Here is a 25,485-nt window from a genome sequence, read left to right as displayed (position 1 = left end):
CGCTGTGCTGGTGTTCCCGCCCCGGGAGGCCTCCAGCTGGGCTAGTGGTTTACAGTCCAGTCAGTGACTTAAAGGGCAATGCCGCTGGTATATTTCATCACTATCTTTACACTTGAAAAAGCCCCTCTCCTTGCCCCCAAACGACGGACCGAGAGTTGTTATAACACTGGACGATGCCTGTGCTCTTCCCGGCCAAGTGACAGAATCACGTGAGGTATCATCAGCAGCACCTCCGACCCAGTGAGGGAGTCACTGTCACAGGTGCGTGGTTCTGTGATGACAGCCCAACACGTATTCGAGATGCATTAGAGCTGCTGGGCCAGCCTATGAGACAGAGTGCTGACTGGGGGGCTGTGCAGCCAGCGAGGGGCGGGGGTTTGTGTGAGACCCGAGGGGACGTCTCAGTTTCGATGCCGCGGAAGCACGTTACCGTCATCTCTGATGGACGTGCCAGGCAGGCCTGGCAAGCCGGGGCTTCCAGGCTCCCCCTGGGCTCCTGGGTCTCCGGGGGCTCCATGGAATCCTGGGTCCCCTCTGGCACCTGGAACCAAGACAGGCCCCACATTATGAGCAAGACTGTTGTCCAGGACTCAAGGCAGATGTTCACTTTTTCGCTGAATGTATATTTACTGATATCCTGTCCATCTCACGAGGCCGGCGGTGTTTCATCTATGGTGGCCCCTGCTTTCAAGGAGCTCATTTCCAACCAAGGAGGACTGATAAAAGATCCCTGTAAATGTTCTAAAACAAGAGAGGAACAGAACGCCAGAAAGATACAGAGAGGTTTCAAAGGAGGGGAGGATGATTTGGGGGGAAATCTGACACTGAGGGACCACAGAGGACGAGAAGAATAGAAGCGGACAGTAGTTTTGAGCTCTTGACTGTGCAGACTCAGTGTTACACACTCGGCTGACATTCGATTCCCGTAAAAGCATGTGTGCAGATAGTGTTACAGCCCCGATGTCACAGACGGGTGAGGCTTCATGAGAAGGTGAGCTGACAGCTGATGGAGATAAGGGGAGGGGAGGCCGCCCACAGGGGACATCAGCCCAAGTGAAGCAGGTGACCACCGAGCAGGATACCTGGGGGGGCCGGGGAACGGGTGGACAGCGTCGTGGAAAATCAGGCTGCATGACCGCCGAGCCAGCGGGAATGAAGAATGAACGAGACGATTTGGACCCTCCTGCACCAGGCACCATGGGGGGAGCTGGGGGGGCGACGGGGGCCACCTCGCTCTGAACCCCTCTTCCCCTGAGCCCCAGCTCTTGCCCGGATCAGCTTTTCATTGCTATTTGCTGGATGAATGGTAGACGTGAAGATTCTTACAGACCTTTTCCCTAAATAAACAAATGCCAAGGGGCTTTGCTACGCTCCCTGGCTGTGTAAATAGCAACCTTTTAGTGCATAGCATGTTTTTCTGGTCTACAACTGGGAAAGTGGAGAGAATGTGATGTTTCATGGTACACGGATGAGTAATTGTTAGGAGAGATCACATCACTATGTGATTTTTAATTTTTTAATCTTAGGAGAAAGTCCTTAAGATAAGAAGGGACTCGTTGGGCCTCATGCTAGACGTGTTTGTAAGGGGTGGAACGTGTGAGTCTGGGTCCCTGTGCTGGGCTTGGCTGCCTGCAGAGGGGACGCAGGGCTGGGCTCTGGAACAGGGGTGGCCCGGGTCTGAGTCCTGCTCCTTTGCTTGCTACGTACGTGATCTGGGGCGAGTTACCCCACGTCTCCGTGCCTCAATTTCTCCATCAGTACAGTGCGGCCAATGCCAGCCCCCATCTCAAATGGTCTTTACAAGGAGTAAATCAATGGACCGGTGCCAATTAGAACAACTTACTTCACTGCCTGGCGTGTGCTCAGTAAGCACCATACAAATGTTAGCCATTACCATTACTGAATAAAAAGAGACAAAATAAAGCTGAAAACCACAGATCTTCTCGAGTGTTCGGGAAAAGAGCAAGATCACTTTTTAGTTATATTGCAATCATTTTTTTCAGTGCAAAGCTCTTCTAATCCTTTGCGTTTTGACAAGCTCCCGCAATGCTGCCTGGTGAGAGGTACATGTATTTTCCTCTTTTCCATGACAGAATCTGCTCATGAGTCAACCTCTCACTCCAAGGAGCCCTGGAGCTTGGTCAGCCTTCCAGCTCACCCAGGACGCGGGAACTCTGCTCTCACAGGCAAGGAGGGTGGCTGCTGCCTTTCTCACCTGCACTCCGGGAAAAGGAAATGTGACCACCCACTGTCCCGGTGTGGTTTCCGGGAATGCAGGGTGGTGAGGGGAACTGAATGCATTCCAGGCTCTCAGTCAGGGAGCTTTCTGATGAGTGCAAAAGAGACATCACCAATGTTAAGTTTAAAACCTGTGTTCCCAATATCACCTCACACATGTCAGAATGGCCATCATCAAAAAGTCTACCACAAATGTGGGCAAAGATGTGGAGAAAAGGGAACCCTCCTACATTGTTGGTGGGAAGGTAAATTGATGCAACCACTATGGAGAACAGCATGGAGGTTTCTCAAAAAACTAAAAATAGAAATACCATATGACCCAGCAATTCCACTCCTGGGTATATATTCAAAAAAACAAAGCACACTAATTCAAAAAGACACGTGTACCCCAGTGTTCACTGTGGCGCTATTTACAATAGTCAAGGTACAGAAGCAACCCAAGTGCCCATCAACAGACTTATGGATAAAGAAGATGTGGTACATATATACAATGGAGCACTACTCAGCCATAAAAAAGAATGAAATAATGCCACTTGCAGCAACATGGATGGACTTGGAGGGCATTATGCTATGTGAAATAAGTCAGACCGAGAAAGACAAATACTGTATGATATCACTTATATATGGAATCTAAAATATACGACCGACTAGTGAATATAACAAAAAAGAAGCAGAGACACAGATCTAGAGAACAAACCAGTGGTTACTAGTGGGGAGAGGGAAGGGAGGAGGGGCAAGATAGGGATAGGGGGACAAAAGGGTTATTGAGGGACTATATGAAATCATGTGTGTGAAACTTTTGAAAATTGTTAAGCACTATAGAATTTAAAGAATCTTTCATTCAATAAAAAAATATTTTAAAAAAGTGGGTTGCAAAATAAAAAAAAATTAAGTTCCCAAAGTCTCAAAGACATGATTTCCATTTCACCAAAATCACCAACAGTGAGTCAACCTCATGTCAGGTCCCTGGGGTTTCTGGCTTGGCAGACGTGTTGGGCTCCCCAGAGAAGGACGGGAAGCTGGCTCCACAGTAGTGTGGACTCCCCGGTTTGAGTTTATTTGAAATAGACTCATCGATGGTTTGATGTCACCCTGGAGAGAGACCTCTAGGGGACCCCACCTGGCCTTGGCCTTGGTCTTGCTCTGTCTACAGTTTCCCCATCGTTGGATGAAGACATGCAAAGGTATTAAACCAGAAGATGGTTCACACCTAAGCAGGAAGGTTAGTCCCTGACCCCTGGACATAGATAACAGGATGAGACACATGACCTACTGGGTACAGGAAGGAAACATTAGAGCATCTTCATTTAAAAAAAAATCTCACCCTTTAAAATCCCTATCTGACGTACATGTTTTAGCACATGCAGTATTCAGTCATTCAGGTAAACATTTACTGAGCAACTACCATGTGCCTGGACTGTTCTAGAATTGAGGATACAGTAGGGACCACACAGGCTAAAATCTCTGACCTCAGGGAACGTCCTGTATCATGGATAAATTATCCATAAATAAATATTCATACTATGATTTGGAGGCGTGCTGAAAACACTTTTTTTTTAAACCTAGAAGGACGCACATTCAAAAAGGTTCACAGACCATTGCTCTAAGCGCAGAACTAGAATTATATTTAAATAGATCGTGCCGATGGGAGGCTGAGCTAAACTAACAAGGACGGCACAAGCCACGACACGTGCAGAATCCCTCACTGACACTCAGGGGTCAACTGTGACCGTGGGATCATCTTCCTGTACGAGCTCAGGTGCAAATGCCTGGAGGTTTAGTTCTTTGAAGTTTAAAAGGCTGTGACTGTTTCCAAATTATGGACTATATCAATTCCAGGCTCTGGACCGGTGAGCAGGGGGTGTAAGCATCTTGGTGCGTTTGGACCAGAAACCAGTGAAGTGGCTGGGACAGCGCCCATGGAGGCCTGGCGGGCACGAGGGCTGGGTTTCTATGGTGATGCTGCAGGTGGCAGAACCAGAACCTGCACAAGGTGTGTTGAAATGAAAGCCTTTCCCAGCGGAGGAAAGTGGTGAGTGCTCTCTCAGCCAGAGGCAAACTGGGGGTCTCTCCAGTACACCCCGCTTAAGCCACGAGGGAGGGAGGGTCCACAAGACTGAGATTCCCCAACGTTTAAGTGCTAAACATTAACATGTAAACACTTCTTTTTTTGCTTTGTTTTGTTTTGCTCAGAAAATCTCACAAGGTCATGGCTCTGTGTCCACAACAGACGAGAAAGCAGGACGAATGGCATACAGACCTTTGGCCAGGGCAGGATGCGGGGAGTAGGTTGGCGGGCCAGCGGGGCCTGGTTCACCCATTTCTCCCTGGAGAAGGAAAAGAGGAAAACAAAAGAACGTGAGGCTGGCTTTTTGGAGTTTTGGACACTATGCCTGTTTCCAAAGAACAGAACTGAAAGCGACCATGAACCCAGCGGAGGCTGTTCTGAGTCACAGAACCATGGATGGTGTCCGGGCTCCACATCCACGATGCTGTGCTGATAAGTCCAGGCATCCCAGCCACCAGCTGGACACACCAGGAGAGAACAGGTGGGCCGGTGCCCACCTCACTCTGAGACCCTTGTCAAGCTCCGGAAGTGGCCAGGTGACCGCCTTCCTCAGGGCAGACTCCTCTGTGTTGATGACCGCACCTGAGCTGCCCATGGGGCCGAGCTGGGGTGCTGTGACGGCACCTCATCCAATACCATCTGGACGGTGAGACCTAAAATTCCATGAGCTGCCTTGATGTCCCTGAGCCTCACGGGGCCCGGAAGGCCTGACTGTGAGTCCCCCCCCATCCTCACCAGCTACGGCCCACCTGATGGTAGATGCCCCCCAACCCAGCTAGTTCCCCCTCCAGCTGGAGCAGCTGCACCCCCCGGTCCTCAACCTCCCTGCCCGCCCGTGGGATTATTCCAACAAGTCAGTCGTGTCCCCCTTGGGAACCAGGGGCCCCTACCCTCTTGTTACTACGGTGCCTGCGTCTCTCTGCCCCCTGGTTCTCTCTGCTCCGGGTGCAGGTCCCCACTGCCACCTCTACGTGGCCCCGTATGGCATGCAGCATCCTGAGGCTGACACACAGGTGACTCATAGGTGAACATCCACCTCCTCTCTCAGCACCAGGTGTCGTGTGAGCAGCTACATGACACAGGATGGAGGAGGCCTCCTTCTCCAACAGGGTGTTTAGGAGGTGATCAGAACACCATCCAAGGGAGATAAGGGGAAGCCATCCCGATTCAAATGAAAACTGAGCCCACCTTGGGTCCTGGGTATCCATCAGGGCCTTGGTAGCCATCCGGTCCTCTGTTTCCCTGCAGGGAAGATGTTTAGTGCTTATTTTTAATCTTTAAAATATAAAGACGTAACCACAATCCATTGTGTCTAATAAAATCAACAATAGTTTGTTAAGATCATCGACTACCCATGCTGTGTTCAATTTCCCCTGATTTTATTCTCAAACATGTCTTTTTAAAGTTGCTTTGTTTGAATCAGGATTCAAAAAAAGGCAAAATAGGACATTTGGTTGATATGTCTCTTAATTTGCCTGTAATTCATAACGGTTTTCTCTTCCTTTCTACTTTGGTACCTTTTGTCTTCGCTGTTGAGGAAACTGGGTCATTTGTACTGTGAACACCCTGCGTGGTGGACTTGGTCCACTGCATCCTTGTGGAGTTGCACAACGTGCTCCTTTATCCCTCAGATTTTCTCTAAACTAGTTGTTAGATCTTGGGCCTCCTTAGTCTCAGGTTCATCTTTTTTGAGCAAGATTTGTTCCTGGCGGGTCCCGAGCCCTTCCCACTAAGCCACACGTGCCGACTACCCCCACTGTTGTGATTTCACGATAGACCAGTGGGGTCGGGCGTTGACAACCTGATCCATCTATTCAAACCTTCTCCCAAGATGGGTTTTGAAAAATTTTAGTTAACACCAACTGGAATCCTTAAACCTTTTCATTTAGAAGTTTTTGCTCTTCACTTAAAAAAAATATCTAATGCTAATAATGATTGCATTCTAATTCTCTTGAATATGGATTGAAAGACAAAGTTTACCCTTATGAGCCCCATCGTATCTGGATAGATATGAAAAGCTTTAAAAAAATCTAGAAATTTATTCCCTCTTGCTAAAGAATATATACAGTAAGCCCGGGCCCCCCAAATTCGGAATGCCAATGGGATAAAGTAGGTACGTTATCTGATTATTTTACTGCATATTTTGAAATCCAGGAGCACGTATGCTGAGTTACATTATTTAGAATGAACTAAGATTAATTTGGTGCTTTCACTTTGGGCCTCTGGTTTAGACGGACTTCCTTTCATCCTAGGTGGAGCTGAAGATTCGAAAGTGAAGGAAAATTTCTCTGATATTAAAAGTGACCTCCTGCTTAGAGGCCATCCCACAAGACAGTCTAGGAGCCCTGACGGAGCTTGGAGTGACTGCGGAGTCGGTGAGCAGGCATCCCGACTGAGCCGTGTCCAGTGCGACATCACCACCCAGTTCCAACAATGCTACCTGTGCTGACGTGGGACAGCCTCCGAGGAGCGTTGGGTGAAAAACATGAGTGGACGACAGCGGAACGGGATGAAATGTTCATTTTCTCTGGTTAATTACATGCATGTAAAAATACACGCCCCGCCTGTGCGAGCCCTGATCTGAACACCCACCCCACGTGCACAGGGGTCGCCTCTGGGGAGCGTGCTGGGGGTCTGCGGTGGGCAGGGCTGGCCCGCACACTCTCTGCCTGAGTTAGTGAAGACAGAAAATAGTGAAAATAAAGAAATCATTACTTAAAACAATCGATTCCTATGTTTTCGCGCGCACCAGAGCTAGCATTCAGACAATTCTAAGCCTGATGCAGATTTATAAGACATTTCTCAGCTACCATTTTCTTCCTACAAAAATGGCCAAAAATCTGTCCATAGAACACAGGATAAAAACAACAAACTGGGTCACCACGGAAGGTAAGTGAAGTGCCAAAATGTGAGAGATCAATATATAAAAAATGTGGGAGGACCTGTGGCCGCCACGTTGGCAACCTTCCTACAGGACACACTGGTGGTGACACCGAGGAGGGGGCAGCTGGAAAGCACGGGAGCCGTGGCCGGTGCGGGCCGGGTGACGGGAGGCTCGGAGGGAGAGGACCCCGGGGCTGGCTTGCCAAACCAGAGAAAATGTAAATGAGCTCGCTTACGCTTTGAGAAGGATCTGGGAGGAAGGATTATTTCTGCTACTGTAAACGTGGGAAAGTTTTAAATGTTTTCTCTGGGGACATTTCTTCTGGGATGCCCCAGTCTTTGTATGTAACCTTTGCAAGGTGTTTCAGGCCTGGATCAGATTGCATTTCATGTCTCAAACTTACTTTCTGTCCTGGTGAACCTTTCTCACCATCGAAGCCAGGGGCACCCTGGGTTGAACAGAAAACAGAAGTGGTAACAGCTCAGAATATGCAGTGACATTTCCCGGAGGGCATTGTTATGGCACCCGCCGTGGACTAAAGTAAAATACTTTGCTAAGCCAGTATCAAAACCATCTGAAGTCTCCTTTTCTTTCCTAGAGGAGATGGGTCATTTTAGGGACCCTTTCATGGAATGCATCCTGTCTACCACTTAAAGAAATCTGGAGAAATCCATAAACAGTACAGTAAAAACAGTAGAGCCAGAAAGAGGCCTGCACTCCACTGCTCTCAGGATCCTTCGTTCTTACTGTTGGAGATTGTAACACATGTCCTTTGAGTAGCTGTGGCCCCCAAGTGGTCACCACAAGGCCACTGTCTCTCTTCCTGGCTCTGCCCACGTTTCCAGCTCACCTGGGGCTGGGTGTGGCCAGCTGACTGAGCTCTGGCTGATGGAGGGACGTCTGCCCGCGGGCCCAGGAGCGACAGGTGGCCGAGCTTCCTCGGGAGAAGACATCCCACTCCCACTCCTTCCACCCAACCAGGGACATTTTTGTTGGACTCTCAGGGCCACAAGAAATCAACTTCTTCGTTGGAGCCAGCCTACATTTTTGTTACCACTGAGCAATTCAGCCTAATACAAGCAGAAATGTGTCTGAGTTCTGCTCCTGCCCCCGGGCCAGGCGGAGGGGCACAGTATTAAAAACCACAGTTAGCGGGTGACGATGGTGTGTCAGTCAGTGCAGGCTCATGATCGTAGCCGACAGATCACGGAGGGGCAGGACGCTGACAGCAGGGGAAGCTTTGTGTCGGAGAGCAAAAGGGGGTGCATGGAAAATCTCTGTACTTTCGGGCCAACTTTGCTGTGATCCTAAGCATAGGGGATTAAGAGGTAGGAACTACTGTGTATAAAATAAGCTATAAGGATACATTGTGCAACACAGGGAATCTAGCCTATATCTTATAATAACTAAGTGGAGTAGAACTTTTGAAAATTGTGAATCACTACACTGTAGATCTATAACATATGACATTGTATCAGTACATCAACTACACTTCAATAAAAAATTAAAGAAAAATAAAGTCTTTTAAAAAACCAGACAATACAAAGCAAACGGCTGGTGTAGAAGGCATGGTTTACCCGCACTCCTGAAAAGCCCATGATTCCTTCTTCTCCCTTCATGGAAATGCCCTAGGAGAGAACAGAGAGACCTGAGGGCGCCCACACTTCACGCTCTGCCTGCTCAGGGGTCCATTCTTAGTGCCCCGACAGTGGCCGTCCTGCCCCTGTGTCTCTACTCCAGTGTCACACACGGTGGAGTCCTAGGATGTCTGCAGTCGGCCTGGATGGTCATCAACCCAGGATGTCACCTGTCATCGTCACCTAGTGACAACCGGGAGGACTGGGAATATGGGGCAGGCGTGACCCAGATCAGGGAGGGCAGGGCGATTACACGGTTGGACTCCAGCAAGGAAGCCACCACCAAACCCACCCAGACCCTCCATGGCACTTCTTCTTTTTTAAAGGGTTTAGATTCATTTATGAGCTAAGGTGTTGATGAGCTGGTGTTGACTGTGGAATGAAGACATTCTGAAACTGTTTTCTGGAAAACAGCATAAAAAATGATCATACTTTCTTGCTGTAGACAAATGCATTGGAAACCAGAAGTTGCAGGTTGTTACAACCCAGACACAGTCTATCAGTATGACGGGAACACCGAGAATATGGGAACCACCAGTGAGAAGAAGCATCTTTATTCCTTGACTTACTTTTCTTCCTGGTTCCCCCTCACTTCCTTTTTCACCCTGCGAAGAATATGAAAGACAAGAAATGCTCATTAATTCGAGAACAGTAGTATTTAAAATTTATCAGGATTTATGATATGAGGTGAAAAGTATTTTATAAAACTGTAAATAATGAATATAAATGAATTGTAACAAATGACCCCTAACTTTTGCAGCTTCAACATTCAAGGGGAAAAATGTGCTATTTCTCCTGGATTTTCACAATACAGATGAAACTGTGTGTTATTTTTGGTATGATTGCAAGGCTGTCTCTCTTCTGCCTGTGATTTGCCTTTAGTACCCTCAGTGGCAGGGGGCACACGCCCAGGGGACAGGTCCTAATCATAATATTCATTTGAGTGAAAGATTAGGTGGGTCCTCTGAGGACAAGGCTCCCTGGGAACGTGTTGAAACCAAGCAAGGTCAGCTTTATGTGACAGAGTTTTCCCACTTCTCTTAGCCTAAAATGGGGAAAGAAATGTAGTGACCAGTTGGGTCCTTTCCCCCATCAGTCCTAGGCCAGCACCCAGGATTCCTGCAGGTCAAGACTGCCCCCTGCAGGCTGGCTGGGCCCAGCCCCCGAACCTACCCGCTCCTGGCTGTGGAAAATGAAGGAAATCTGATTCAGATGCTGGAGCATCTCAGCATGGATCAAATCTGCTCTGGCCTCACTCCATCCTGGGCTCCTGTCCTGGAACTGGACAGAGGCTCTACCTTGCTGATGGTCAGGTCACCCCCAGGAGCCAAAGTCCCTCCTGGATCCACCCTGATGGCTCTGTGGAGGCCCCCCTCCTGCTGGTTGTCCAGGGACGTCCTGCTCTGAACTCAACTGGTACATAACCGCCCCGTCTGGCCTCACATCAGCCACCTCCAGGCCACTCTTGTCAACGGTCAAGTGGCTCATAACAGCCCCAGCTGCCCAGACTGATTTCTCCCATGGCCGGGGTCCAGCCTGCGCTCTCCTATCCGTGACTCAGCACCCACGCCCCACCTTGACAGATACTTGAGAGACAGGAATCATGTTCTACATTTGGGATCTTTGCTTCGGTTCCCGTGACCTTTTGTGGTGCGTTTCACCCGGGTCTCCGCTCTGCAGCCCTATGAGGTCAGTATTCTACCAGGTCAGCGCTTCGGTCTTTTTTAGGTACAAGGGAACCCGAAGGCTTAGGAAGGGTAAGTGGTCTGTCTGAGTGAGTGAGTGGTAGAGAAGGGTGTTGATTTTTATTTAGACTCCAAGAGTATGCTTTTAATCAAACAAAACATTAACAGAAATTATGAGTCAGAAAACTGACTTTGATCCAAAAAGCCCATGATGATGCTCCATGTCGGCAAAACCTACCTAAAAGTAGGTTTTATTTTGCCGAATACAACATTTGTTCAGATCGCCCCACATCCTGGCACTGAGTTGGGCTCCGACCACTAACTATGTCTATACTAGAGACTTAGGACAGATCTGAGATTTTTAAATGGATCGCGTGTTGTTTCAAATTCATCGTAATTATTTACAGTGATGTACTGATACACATGTGTGACTGTGATCAGTGCTTTCATGCATAATTTGCCAATTTGGTGGTGAGGGCTTTTCCTCTTTGAATGTGACTATTTGAATAAGAGCAAAGAAAGTTACCTTTTTTCTCCTCCTTTTTTTAGTTCAACTGGGAATACATCAATTTTGCTGAAGTCCCTTTACCTTATATTGCTCTGGGAGGATCACATCATTTTTGGGCCTCTCGACATAACTGTTGTCTGGTGGGATCCCACCGGGTCCCTGCTGTCCCATGTCGCCCTGTGAATAGTTTAGCAAAGCAGCTGTCTTTAAATTGAAAAGACACCACCAAGGTTGAATAAAAGCACAATCCCACTGCAAACTGCTGTTTTTATCTTTGCGTATTACTTATCACATGTACACCAATTTTAAAGTGTTATAATCATAAGATAAAAATCATATATAGAATAAAATAATTGTAAGGTAAAATTATTTGATTGCTACTTGCATTAAGAATCACTTAGAGGGGACTTCCCTGGGGGTGCAGTGGTTAAGAATCCACCTGCCAATGCAGGGGACACGGGTTCAAGCCCTGGTCCGGGAAGATCCCACACACCGCAGAGCAACTAAGTGTGTGTGCCATAACTACTGAGCCTGTGCTCTAGAGCCCGCGAGCCGCAACTACTGAAGCCCGCATGCCTAGAGCCCGTGCTCCGTAACAAGAGAAGCCACCGCAATGAGAAGCCTGCACGCCGCAACAAAGAGTAGCCTCCGTGCACTGCGGCTAGAGAAAGCCCGTGCACAGCAACGAAGACCCAACGCAGCCAAAAATAAAGAAAGATAGAAAGAAAGAAAGAAAAAAGAAAAAAGAAGGAATCACTTAGAATTTATGCATACAAGCTGTTTAGGCTGGTCACAATTTGGGGCTGCATTTGCTTCTGTGGAATTATCTACTTACGATGAATTTCTATACAAGGAAATTACTAGGTCTGGAGGCTAAATGTCTTGGTGGTTCTTGCTATGTGTTATGCTACTGCTTTCTAAGATTGGTACCAAGACATAAGAAATGCCTAAGAAATGAAAGACCAGTCCAGTTTCAACACTACTTCACCAGTTAAGGGGGTTTTTATATAATAAAGAGCAGCATCTTTAATAAATATAGTATCTCAGGATTGCTTTAATTAGCTTTTTTATCATTATCAAGAAACGCTTTTGTATGTGATGCACAGGTGGTGAAACCTTCGATCTGTGACATTACTGGCCCACTATCCTTGTGTAATATGCTGATTTCACCTCCAGGAACTAATTGACACAAAAAGGATGCTACTGTCTTTTCTTTTGCTATTTTCACATATAAACTATATAATACAGATTTGAGCTTAGATATCACATAATACGAACAGGAGCAAACTGAGATGATGTATTAGCTGCAGAAAGTGGCACTTCATAGTATATTCTGAATGTCTGCTAATATTACAGCTAAAAAATACCTAAAACTGTTCATCTCCCCTTTACCTATGGGGGCCCTGATGTTTTTATTACTATTTTATTAATACCTGTGGATTACAGACATTAACTTCATTCTCATTCTATCTAATGTGACTATTCTCCTTTCCTGCCTTTGAGCCCAGCCCGAGCCAGCCACGCCCCCTGGTCCCTGAGCCAGCCACGCCCCCTGGTCCCTGAGCCGGCCATGCTCCCAGCCTGAGCTGGCCACGCCCCCTGGTCATCGAGCCGGCCACGTCCCCTGGCCTCTGAGCTGGCTCCGCGTTGTCTGCTGCTCTGCCTTCCTCAATCTCTTCTGGATGCCACAGGTCAGAGGACACCACAGGGAAATGCCTTTACTTTCTAGCTGCTTAAGACGGCTGAAGTTACGTCTGCGTCAGAGGTCCGGGGCTTTTACAGTCTTACTGATCCATAACCACCACTGGCGCCTGTTTGGTAACCTGACACGTTATAGTGATTGTTTCCTTTGCAAACGGCCTGTTTGCAGAGTACCTCAAGATAACAACATAAAATGAAGACATTAAAATGATCTGTCAGTATTTCCTAATTCGATCTGTTAAGTTTCCTTTACCTTTTCTCCTTTTTCTCCGTAAAAACCAAGTCCTCTGTTGCCCTGAAAGGTAAATGGCTTCTGTAAGTTTAAAGTCAATAATCATGGTGAAATAAAAGGATAACTATCCTTGCATAACATTCTGGCTTCAGCTCCCAGGAACTAATGGACACAAAAGGAGAATTAATGTCTTTTCTTTTGCTATTTCCATATATAAACTGTGTAATAAACATTTGAGTCCATTCCAGATATCACATAAAATGAACAGGAGCAAATCGGGATGCTGTACCAGTTACAGAGAGTGGCACCAGTTAGAGACAGTGGGCTCTGAGCATTCACTAAGATTAAACCTTAAGTGACAAAAACGCTGCGGTTCATAGAAATGATAGTGTTTTCATACAGCCATGCTTTTAAGAAATTTGTATTTTGTACTTTAAGCAAAACCTCAAAAATAGTGGACGAAGGGGCTTCCCTGGTGGCGCAGTGGTTGAGAGTCCGCCTGCCGATGCAGGGGACGCGGGTTCGTGCCCCGGTCCGGGAGGATCCCACGTGCCGTGGAGCGGCTGGGCCCGTGGGCCGTGGCCGCTGAGCCTGCGCGTCCGGAGCCTGTGCTCCGCAACGGGAGAGGCCACGGCAGTGAGAGGCCCGCGTACCGCAGAGAAAAAAAAAAAAAAGAAAAAAAATAGTGGACGAAGAACAGTTATTCTGTCACCCTTGGGAACATTTTGCCATTTGCTTTTTGAAATATATTTTACTGTTCAAATCCTGCAGACCGGGAAGTTGCCTAGTATTGATTCCCTACTTGTGGCCCTGGACTTTGATGGTCCAGGGCCCCTGCTAACTGCTTCTCTCTCCTTTAACCCTCTGCACCACACGATGAGTTTGGGCATCACGGATGGGGAAGGTGTCACACCCTTGGACCGAAGCCTCACAGCGAACAAACGGTAGAGCTCAGGTCTGATCCCAGGTCCTCCTGACTCTTAAGCCCGCGTACAACGACTCTACAGGTTAGGGTCGCAGGGCGTTTCCTTAGGTTTTGGCCCCTCTGGACTCAGAAAGCAGCCATTTCCTCCTGCCTTGGATCCCACATTTGAAGAACATGATTCACACTCTCCTCTCCCTCAGACTTTCTCATTTTGGTTAAATAATCCTAATTTCACAGCAAGATTTCCAACCCTTTTTAATGATTTTAGGGCATGGTGTTCTTGGGGTTTAGCCAAACTTTTCATCTTCCTTTTTGCTTAAGAGGCAAAGCTGGGCTGGTGACCTAGTATTTGACAGTTTCATGGAGCTGCCCTGCGTGGGGGGGCTGACCGGACACGATGCCTTAAGTCAGTCCTCTGTTCTCTGATTCCCAGCAGTTCTGCTTCCTTCTCAGGGCCCCTACCCAGTGACACAGAGGATCCTGCGGGGGGGGGGCCCTATCTGATCTGTCTCTGCACCACACTGTCCACCCCCCTCCGACGCCCAGAGACTTTCTGCAAATAAAAACAAAGCCTTTAATTAATTTTTGCTTTTTCTTTGCTTCTTTCCCACCTGGCTGGGAGCTGAAATCAAAGCACAGAAACGCAGCCAGGCTAGATGAGAACGCGATTTGCTTTTGGGACCCCGAGGTCCCCCTGCCTCACGAGCCGGAGTCCAAGTCACCAGGAAGTGACCGGGTGGAGGGTGAGGGCTGTTTGTGCTGCAGCCAAGTGGGGATCTGAGGCGACCTCGGGGCTCAGCCGCCGCGTCCTACATCCGCTTCTCTTGGCGCTGGGCCGTTCCCACCCTGCTCCAGGCTGCCGGACAGTGGGGAGCCCGGTGGTGGGGACAGCAGCCCTAATGAGCTCCAGCCGCAGCTGGAAGCTGTGTCAGAGGTGATGGGAGCTGGGGGTGAGGTGGGGACAGCCAAGGTCCCCAGGCGGTCACAGAGATGGGGTTTCCGTGGGGCAGGCCTGGGAATGGGCATGCTGGGAGATGTCCCTGGCCACATGCAGGCCACAGAATGGTTCTGAAAAGTTCATAACGGTAGCCCAGTATTTCTGACTCACGTAGAGTTTCGACCAATTACTGCCCTCGCCAACCTCCTACTGTTCGTCTTGGGCATTTATCTACCTCTCCCAGGTCCCGCTAAACCTGAATTCTGTCGCCAGGTTCTAACAAGCCACCTACTTTGCTGTGCTCCAGCCAGCTGGCTCATCTTTCTCTGATGAAAACAGGAGAGCGTTGGGCCTGAGCCTGGCTTGAAACTCACCAAACACATCCCTAGACACGGACATCACACTGTGGTACAACCTACCTGTATCCAGGTAAGAAGAACGCCATCAGCTCCCTACCCAACTATGGTGCCGTCTTGTCTCTTCTTGTAAATGAACACACACGGATAAGCACGAGCTGTCCCTAATTTGTTCTAGTCTACGTTTCTGATCAAACATTCACCACCAGTTGGACTTTCACGTAACCACAGGAATGCTATGTGAGTTGCAAGCAACAAGCCATTCAATACATCAACTTAATTACTTCATGTGACCATCCAGGTGCATCACTGGATTTATCCTTGGAGTTTATAACATTGTCTTAAAACCCTACAAAACGGTCCGCATCATGAGATAAACAGTGCAGCTGTCAACCACGTAGTTCCATGGTCAAGAAGGACATAAACAAACACGTACGGCCCCCCTCCCCTTTCCCTCACCCTCCCGCCCCCCACCAACTTACTGGCTGTCCTTTTGGTCCAGGGGGTCCAGGGGGTCCCTGCACAAATACAAAGAAATCTGTAAACTGTTTTCTTTATCCCAGGACCCAGATAACATCTGCTGGAAAGCTCTGGGAAAGCCACTCACTGTATATTTAGAATACCGGCTAGTATGTACAGAGGTTTCTAACACATTTGGCTCGGCGGGGAGGCAAGGCTGGAGGGGAGAGGGCGGGGGTCAGGCCCAGTTCTCAGGACTTGCCGGCTGTCCACACACAGCTGTTCCTGGTTTGCTTTTCTGAGTTCAGGCTTTTGACTTGACCCCTGTCCTACTCATGTTTGCTCTGATCCCTTTGCAAGGTCCCAGGCCCTGTCACCCCAGAGATGGCTTCTCCTGGCTTCCTCGGTGGTTCCCCACAGGGCACCATCCTGCACTTTCTGCTGGTGGGCCAGCAAATGTGCACAGACAGAATTAATTGACATCCAGGTCACCCCGCAGGGTTGAGAATCCGCCTGCCAACATCACCATATGTCTTTCTGCAAAGCATTCAGCGTCAATACCACGCTTAGGATAAAAGTTTTAAAAATGCTTTAGAAGAGCAATTTGTGTTGAAGTACAAGTAAATGGACAGGGCAGGGGGCTGTGGGAGATTTTAATGGTTCATACAAAGGCCCTGAAGCTGTCACCTCGGCTAGGGACCCAGCGGGTACAATTTGCTGTTTCACACTTCCCTGAACTGTGTGCATAAAGCATGACACCCCCAAACCCTGTGGCACATGTGCTGTAAGCCGACAGCTGGGTGTGTGTGCCGGAGAGCAAAGAGCATCTTATCACATAAGCCTCGTCTCATTCCCTTTGGCCAAATCTCTCACAGCCACAGGGCTGCTTGGAAAAACGACCGTCATGGCACCAGGGAACTGTGCTTTGTAGAAACATGATCAATTATTATTATCATCTTATTATCGACAGTTAGAAGGGAATGAATGAGCGCTCGCACCCCCGACTGCTGGTGTGACTGCATCTTCCCAGACACATGTGTGTCCACTGTTTCTCAGTGTGTGTCAAGAAGCTGACACCGCAGCTGCATCGATCTTGAGCAGTGGTTTCCTCTGAGAAGGGCTCTCTCCCCTGCAGTCAAAAGCTCTCTTTGAGTAACTTAAGGCCTGTTTGTTTATTAACAGAAAGAGAGTCAGACACCTTGCAGGAGCCAGTTCCTCTTCTGGTCCTTTGTGCAGTGGGAAGGGCCTGGGGCGGCCAGGCCCCGGGGCTCTCCTTCCCCCTCCCATCCCCTCCTCGAAGCAGGCCCTCCTTCACCCAGGGATTTGTCCTGTCGCACTTCACTCTATTATTTGATTTGCAGGAGGAGGGAACATCTGTAGACCACCACTCAGGTGGGGCACAGGGGCCACTTTGTTAATTGGTGTCCAATGTCTCTCCTATTATGATGGCTGAGCCCAGGTGCAGCCCACCTGCTCTAATGGTCATGCCAGGTGTGGCACCCTTGTTTCTGATGGCAATGCCAGGTGTGGTACACCTGCTCTAATGGCCATGCCAGGTGTGATGGCCCTGCTTCTAATGGCCATGTCCAGCAGAGCCCATTTCTTCCTTAACGACCTATTGGACTCTGGTCTGCTTTGCCAGGGATGACAGGCCCTTGTCAGCTGGTCAGGTGTGGTGCTGGGAGAGCTCATGCATGACTGGAAGGGTGCCCGGCCAGCACCAGGTCAAAATTTGACCTAGTTGGCAGTGATCTGATGACCACAGATTTTGAGTTCTCATTCCTCAACCTTGATGTCGGCAATGTGTACAGAGGACGACCTGTCTGGTCTTGGTGACCACAAGCATCAGGTTGTATCGTGAGGCTTTCACCAGCATCTGCAGTTGAAGGAGCTGCATCTCTAGAGGATGCTTGACAACCTCAAGGGCGAGCACACGAGCCTGGTACTTACTGCTCTTCCTGGAGCTCCAACCGGACCCATCTGTCCCATGGGCCCAGGGCGGCCGGGAGGCCCCTAAGGACAGGCAACCAGAGAAGGCTGTTAGCAGAGGCAGACTGGGGCATGGCGTCCGGAGTTCTTCAACTTTCGCTTCGTCTGTTCTCTAATAAAAAGAACGCTTACCTGGAAACCGACCAGTCCGGGCTCTCCAGCTTCCCCCTAAGTGAGAAGAAATAGTTTTAAGAATTTTAGCTTTTAGGCATCTGTAGGTTCAGTGACATTTTATTGCAATGTTGGAAATAAGCATATAAAGTGTATCTGCCGTCTCAGGACTTGGTGATGTTAATCACCCAGATATCTGGTGTGTCGTGAATGTGGGACGAGTGTGCCCAGAGTTAGTGTAAGATTGAAAACAGCCTGGAGCAATAAGAGAATTTCAAATCAGTCGTGATTCTGGGCTATTCCATCCCTCTCTGCATCCCTCCACTCCAGAGTTCACTTGGAAATTAACTTTGTTAATCGCGAATTTACACTGGGGCGCTTGGTCACGCCCCACCTCTACTGACTTACCCTGTATTTGTCGCGGTCCTCACTAGACAGAGAGTAGGGCTCGCCTTTCTGCCCTTTGGGTCCTTGGGGCCCCTAAATTAGCACATATATCATAGGAAGAAAAACGAAGAAAACAGTCCATTAGCATTCAGTGCAACGACTGTTACTTGGATGATTACATGTTGCCTTTTATAGGCAATGTCTAGCTCTTCTCACGGCCAATTCCGGTTGTTCTGAACACCAATCTCTACCTTAACCACAAGGGTGAGAGTTTTACTTTCATTTTTACCCAATAGCATCTTTCTTACAGTTAAAATGGAAATACTCTATAGGATTTAAATTATTTTCAGAAACCCAAGTGAAGTTTCAGTAAACAAATCCTTTCCTCTACCACCCTGTTCCTTTTCTTTGTAAAAATACTATTCTGTGTCTTCTTTGGAATTTATGTACTAAAATATCAACACATTCACGCTGAAGCACCATTTGTGGGAGACATACTGGGTCATCCTTTAAAAATGGAATTGTGTCAAATATATACGATGTGTGAGTACGTACATACATATATACATGTGTTTTAATACCTACATATAAAATCAATATTTCAAAGTGATGGCTATGTTTATTGGTAATGAAAGCTATGATATTAGAATGGGATAGAATGCAATGTAGCTTATGGAAAAGTTGAATCACATGAAAAAGCAACAGCCAGTGGAGGAGGAGGTGGAAGGCGGCGGTGTGAGTGTGACCGGGAATCCAGCAGCCTCGGCGAAACGCAACGAAGGGTGTTATGACTGCCCTGCCCTCACCTAAAAATGTTGTTTTTAAATAAAAAGTTTTGCCAAAAAATGTTAGTTTAATCCTGAATTTGCAATCTACTGGTGGTAAGAAGGTAGCAATAGAATGCCGAAAAATGTTTCAAGATTCTTTGCAAAGACCCTAGAAATTAAATGAAGCCACAAAATAGGTCATTATATGGAAGTTCTTCCATTATGAAAAATAAAGTCTGTCTTGTATATCCTGGAGAACATCATTGTTCTTTCACGTCACAAAGAATGTTAGAATCTAATGAAGATGATGACTAATAGGGAATTTTGTCAAGGTTTAAGCTTTTTAAAATTTTAGTTCCACGATTCCACTATTATTCACTGTTATTTGAATCGGAGCATGGGAGGAAATGAAGAAACACTTAGGACGCTGCAGGAGTGAACCACATAAGCCAAACCCATCACTTTCTACCTAACGCTTAAAGAATGAATCGGGGGCTTCCCTGGTTGCGCAGTGGTTGAGAGTCCACTTGCTGATGCAGGGGACACGGGTTCATGTCCCGGTCTGGGAGGATCCCACATGCCGCGGAGCGGCTGGGCCCGTGAGCCATGGCTGCTGAGCCTGTGCGTCTGGAGCCTGTGCTCCGCAACGGGAGAGGCCACAACAGTGAGAGGCCTGCGTACCACAAGAAAAAAAAAAAAAACAAGAATGAATCGGAACATGCAGGAACAGCACGCCTAGGTATCCTCAAGCCAACCTCAGCAGGGGAGGTGTGCTTTACCCTGACCGCTAACCAAGGGTGGGGAGCCACGGCTTCCTGGGGTGTGAAGGCAGGCCTGGCATGTGCTCCCGACCCATCACTGTCCTGGGAGCAGAAGGCAGCTCACCCTCTTCAGAGAGCTTTGCCAAGACAACTTCTCAAAGGCATCCTCTGCAGGGCCTCCGGAAAGCAAGACCTTTCACACATTTCCACCACGCAGATGCCAGAGCCGACCCGTGCAATAGCCCGGGTGGTTCCCATACTCACAGGGGGGCCGAGGAAGCCGCCAGGGCCGCTGGGTCCCGAGTAGCCTGCGTCACCCACTGTCCCGTTGCAACCGTCGTAGCCAGGCGGTCCTCTGGGCCCGCCTTGGCCAGGATGTCCCTGGAAACAGACAAGCGAGTGAGTCTTCAGCCCGCAGGGGTCTAGTTTTCATGTAACTGTGATGAAACAGCTTAAAATCTTCTCAGAAGAGATGTCCCTGGCATGAATCCAAGCGCCAAGACAACTCAAAATGAACCAATGAATGAATGAAGAACTAAGTCATCAAGGGAACACAGGTGTCCTTCTAAGCGGCAGAGGGGCCTGCACAACACAGTTCTGTTTCCCATGGGGTTTGGTAAGATGTCAACTGTCTTGGGGTTTCTGCTGCTTTGCTTCCTTGGGCGACAGAGAGGGCTGTTTTAGCAGGAACAGAAAAGGGTAGGTTGAAAAATTCTAGAAAACACTCTAGAAGCAGATGCTGCTCGGGGATAGCAAGGGTCAGCTGTGCCCAACCGAATTCTAGATGGAGCTGTACAGACCCACATCCTAAACGGGTAAGAGTCACACCTGCAGAGGGATCTCATCAGTGACTTAGTGGCAGGTAGAAGAGCTGATTTCCTTACTGACTTTCTTCAATAAGTCAATTGACTTATTGTCGTCTTCAGGAATATGACTTTTTAGATTTTAAACATGAATAGAAAGCAAGTCAGGTGTTCTGGGATGCCAGGTGGGGGAAGGAAGGCAATGCGATCACATGTGTCTTTCGTGTAACTCGGGATCAGGCTAGGTCTCTGGGCGTCTCAACCGCATGAATCTGGTTCTGGAGACATGGAGGGGTCAGGTTAATAATCTACAGTTTATGGACTACGAGACCAGAGCCTGTTTTGCTGTTTCTTTTCACAATAGATGTCTAGATATATGATTTCTTATTGTACAATTTCTTTAAAATTTTGCTTTTCTTGATAATAGACCAAATATATATTCCAGAGTGATTTTTGAGGCCAGTGGGCTGTCTTTTAGGTTTACCTTGAGAAATTTGGAACGTTTCAAAGGAAATGAATAAGCCCTACACAGAGTGCCTGTACCCTGAATGATATTAAGAAATACAATAAGAGAAATAGAATTTTTCTTTTGTTTGCACATTTCTTTGCTTCCGATGTTCAGAGCCACTGCTTTCACTGGTGCCATCAGATAAGGGATCCAGTAGGCTTATCAGTCAACCCTCTGGTGGGTCAGAGAAACCCTGACTGTCCCTGTAAATCACAAGACACAATCTCTCTGGTATTGGAGAGTCAGCAGCATTTTGGTCTTCGACGTAAAGGCCTCTTTTTTAGGGGCCTCTAGAAGCTGACCTTCAAATTCAGAAATCAAGCTCTGCAGGTGTTCTCCTCATGCCGGTTAGGATTCCGTGATGCTTTCGTTAAAATGTACCACTGAGTTCCTTACTCTCCTCCTGAACTACCCGTCTGCTGTTGGTCTTTCTGACTCGCTTAGAATCGATCTAAGCCATTTGGAATTGCACGCCAACCTGGTCTTTGTTTGCAACTGTCCTTCAAAGAAAAATTTCAATTCTGTAGAGCTAAATGTCCCTCTTGTGTTCAACATCTAATCGTCCATTTCTGTACGATACAATTCTTAGATTTACTGCACATCACTTTCTATATTCGACTTCTAAACAGCTAAAACTGTCAGGTCCTTCAAACTCTGCGTTCATTAGGTGCTTATATACCGAAAGTGGCATTTACATTAACTTACTGTGGAGCATCTATCAGACTGCGGCAGTTAAGGAGACTGTTTTTAGCAGCGCTGACATTCTGTAGAAAATGACCCGTTATCTGTACACCATGATCACCCCTCCATATGATGACTATTTCCTCCCTAATTTGCGAAATATTTGCTTCTGATATTAAATGAGTATGAAGTGGAAAAATGAATGAAAACATGATACAGATCAGTTACGATATTTTCGTCACTCCATCTAAAGCTCAGACTTCTACTTCCAGAAGACCACACTGAGGAATGATCCAAAGAGTCCAAAAAAGTAGGTTAAAAATGGGCGATTTCGTTTGAGGCAGTTGGTAGGAAAATACTTTTGTTATTTGTTTAACCCTTGAAATCTGTGGATTCTTCAACTCTGCCAATTTCTCAAGATTCTGACTCATGTGAGAGTTATTTCCTTATCTGCTCACAGCTGTGTGTTGTCACTGATGTGTCTGTTTGAGCCCTCACTGAAGTGACACAGAGGATCACCAGCCATGTAGGTCTCACGTCTTGGCAAGCGTGGCTTCCTTTCTTTAGCTCTGCCTTCTGCTGCAAAAGTCTCCTTGAAGGTGGAGCTAAAGATCTGAAGGAAAAGCATGAATTCCCTGTGACTGCTGTCCACTCACGCCCTCTCCCTTTTCTCCTGCGATGGAGCAGCCCCACTTGTGTAGCCTGGGGGGTTGAGGATTCTCTCCCTCTGTGTGTGTGTGTGTGTGTGTGCATGCATGTACGAGCATGGTGACAGACAACATGTGTGTAGGGTAAGGGCGCAGACATCTGCGTGTGTGTGAAGTTCCAGCGGCAGATGTCCTTAAACTTCAGCAGTAGAGGGATGGGGCTGGTCTAAAAGTGCGATAAACACATTTATCCCGGAGGCTGGGATCCGCAGGAAGCCGGCCCTGGGAAATCTGCTCCTGGGTCCCGTGAAGAAGGCTGTGAGTCAGGCTGCTTTGTTTATTTTCTTATGCCACAAGAAGTAAAGTAAACTAGGTTAGAAAAACACATTTGATTGCATTTTGAGATTTTCTCATGGACAAAGCATGCCTTTCGTCTTCTCATTTATGTGCGGCAACTACAAGAATTTGAGAAGCTGCACAGGCTTCAGGACAGCCTCTTGGCTGGACTACTTTATATTCAGGTGCTTCTGGAGTTCAAACAAAATGTTCAGACTGGCTCTTTAGAGCACGTCTGTGCAACACTGCAGCTTACTACAAAACAGTGTCCAGTTTTAGCAAAGTAGCCTCAATTCTGAAGCCAAGTCCAGAAGGACGTTTACAAAGCAAACAATCTGTCCAATATTTGACTGGATTCCACGAGAAAAAAATATGCACATGTAGCCCCATAAGTTTTTTGTTATAAACAAGAAAGGGGGACTAGTGAGACATGTGTCTGTAAGTCATAAACGTATTGTTTTGCATGTGTACAGTGTTTTAAAATTCTAATCTTATGAAAAACTTACGGGAATTCCGTCCGCACCAGGAAATCCAGAAACGCCTCTGGCTCCCTGTAAAGAAGGCAAACAGACTTAATGATGGCCAAGACGCCTCCACCCTTCAAACAGCGAGAGAAATATCGACAGTTACTGTACGTACCACGTCTCCCTTCGGTCCTGTGATCCCGGGAGCCCCCCTTTCACCCTTGTCACCTTTGCGGCCTTGCAGTCCTGGAAACCCTTGTAACCCGGGGGGCCCGGTGTATCCCTGTGGGCCCACTGGCCCTGGCTGGCCCTGTAGAAACAACACACGTTCAGTTTCCACAATTCATAACCTTGCATGAGCATTTTCAACCATGTTGCTTTTGAAGCCACACTCTTCATACTTAAAGAGCCATAATCTTCAGAGAACATTACATGTAAACCACCACCTTCTGCCATGAGAACCACAAAGCGATTCCTGGCTAAGAAAGAAAACATAGAGTTCAAAGGGAAAAACATTAAATGTGAGAAAAAAATGATCCTCAATTACTACAGTGATGTTATTGTGAAATGCTAATATTGGGTTGGGACGAAAGAATAAACTTACTCGGCTTTTTAAAAAAAGTCCTTTCAGTATAAAAGAAAGTGCCAAACAAATTTCTAAGATTTTCTCTCTATCTCAGTATAATGCATACGATAGGTATGGAAATGGAACTGGCATCCAGCTATCAAAGTGGTCCCTGAATGTTTAAGTGATTAGAGAATCTCTCCTTCTGTACACACACACACACACACACACACACACACACACACACACACACACAGTGTGCGTGCATGCACGCACAGAGAAAAAAAGAAAAGGTTTCTGAAATATATAAAATGTACGTCCGTATCCATTAGGATGGCTATTATTTTTAAAAAAGAAAACACAAAATTACACGTTGGGCAGGATGTGGAGAAACTGGAACCCTTGTGCTCTGTTGGTGGGAATGTAAGTGGTGTGGTCATTGTGGGAAAGAGCTTGGTGGTTCCTCAAAAAATTAAACAGAGAATTACCTTGTGACCCAGCAATTCCGCTTCTGGGATAATACTCAAAAGAATCGACAGCAAACACTTGAACAGATATTTCTACACCCATGTTCCCTGCAGCATTTTCCACAATTGCCAAAAGGTGGAAGCAAAGTATCCACTGATGGATGATGGATAAACACAATGTGGTCTATCCACACAATGGACCATTATTCACTTTAAAAAGGAGGGAGGGTTTCCCTGGTGGCGCAGTGGTTGGGAGTCCGCCTGCCGATGAGGGGGACGCAGGTTCGTGCCCCAGTCTGGGAATATCCCACATGCTGCGGAGTGGCTGGGCCGGTGAGCCATGGCCGCTGAGCCTGCGCGTCCGGAGCCTGTGCTCTGCAACGGGAGAGGCCACAACAGTGAGAGGCCCACGTACCGCAAAAAAAAAAAAAAAAAAAAAAAAAAAAAAGGAGGTAAATTCTGACACAGGCTACAACACGGATGAAACATGAGGACATTACACTGAGTGAAATGAGCCACAAAGGGACAAATCCTGTCTGATTCCACCAACATGAGGTCCCCAGAGGAGTCACATTCATAGAGAAGAAAGTACAGCACAGGCGACTGGGGGCTGGGGGAGGGGAAAGGGCAGTTAGAGTTCTATCGGGACGGAGTTTCAGTTCTGAACGATGAAAAAGGTCTGGAGATGACGGTGATAATGCTCGCACAAAATGTGAGCACGCTTAACGCCACCAAACTGTACAAAAATGATTACGATGGTAAATTTTATGTTACACATGTTTTGCCACAATCAAAATAAAAAGATTAAAAAGGGGGATCTAGCTCTCTTATTATTGGAACTAATTTATGCATTAGTTACATATTAATAGTTTTGGTTAAATTAATTGACTTTATTTTTTAGAGCAGTTTTAGGTTTACAGAAAAATTAAGCAGAAGCTGCAGCGTTCCCACATACCCGTCTGCTCCTCCAACTGCCCCCCATTCCCTCACAGTTTCCTCTATTATTGACAACTTGCATCCGTGTGGTCAGTTTATCACAACTGATGAACCAATATGTTATTAACTAAAGTCCAAGATTGGTAATAGGGAACAATTTTTGTATTGTACATTTTATGGATTGTGATGACAGTATAATGGTGTGTATCCAACATAACAGTATCATAAAGAATCGTTTCACGACCATAAAAATCTCCTGTGCTTATGCAATACTGTTATATTTTAATGAACCTCCCAGGTTAGCCCAAATTAAAAAAAATCCCCAACCAACTAACTATGGCTTGATTCCTCCTTAAATGAGTGAGCCTGCTGTTCATTCATCACACACAGCCCTTCTCTGTCAGGGACCATTTGCACTCACACTTCAAATGCT

General features: G+C 47.3%; 1 protein-coding gene across 2 annotated transcripts in view; it reads right to left on the bottom strand.

Moving 5' to 3' along the window:
* The window catches only part of COL4A2 (collagen type IV alpha 2 chain), a 635,121-nt gene that overhangs the window by 39,460 nt on the left and 570,176 nt on the right, over positions 1-25,485 (bottom strand). Inside the window, exons 5-19 of one of the 2 annotated variants that reach the window (XM_060080228.1) lie at positions 23,260-23,394; positions 23,127-23,171; positions 19,910-20,026; positions 18,139-18,210; positions 17,752-17,787; positions 17,581-17,643; positions 15,654-15,689; positions 12,975-13,016; positions 11,102-11,197; positions 9,397-9,432; positions 8,768-8,818; positions 7,594-7,638; positions 5,495-5,548; positions 4,499-4,565; positions 431-541 (exon numbers count right to left, since the gene is read on the bottom strand). In XM_060080228.1, coding sequence (XP_059936211.1) covers positions 431-541; positions 4,499-4,565; positions 5,495-5,548; positions 7,594-7,638; positions 8,768-8,818; positions 9,397-9,432; positions 11,102-11,197; positions 12,975-13,016; positions 15,654-15,689; positions 17,581-17,643; positions 17,752-17,787; positions 18,139-18,210; positions 19,910-20,026; positions 23,127-23,171; positions 23,260-23,394 — 1,006 coding nt within the window. The remainder of the gene's footprint in view (positions 1-430; positions 542-4,498; positions 4,566-5,494; positions 5,549-7,593; positions 7,639-8,767; positions 8,819-9,396; positions 9,433-11,101; positions 11,198-12,974; positions 13,017-15,653; positions 15,690-17,580; positions 17,644-17,751; positions 17,788-18,138; positions 18,211-19,909; positions 20,027-23,126; positions 23,172-23,259; positions 23,395-25,485) is intronic. The other variant, XM_060080229.1, reaches the window with a different exon arrangement.

This window comes from Mesoplodon densirostris, chromosome 17 (assembly GCF_025265405.1).
Source record: "Mesoplodon densirostris isolate mMesDen1 chromosome 17, mMesDen1 primary haplotype, whole genome shotgun sequence".
Classification (NCBI taxonomy): Eukaryota; Metazoa; Chordata; class Mammalia; order Artiodactyla; family Ziphiidae; genus Mesoplodon; species Mesoplodon densirostris.
The sequence above is the reverse complement of the archived record's forward strand: the minus strand, read 5'-3'. Positions and strand labels throughout refer to the sequence as shown.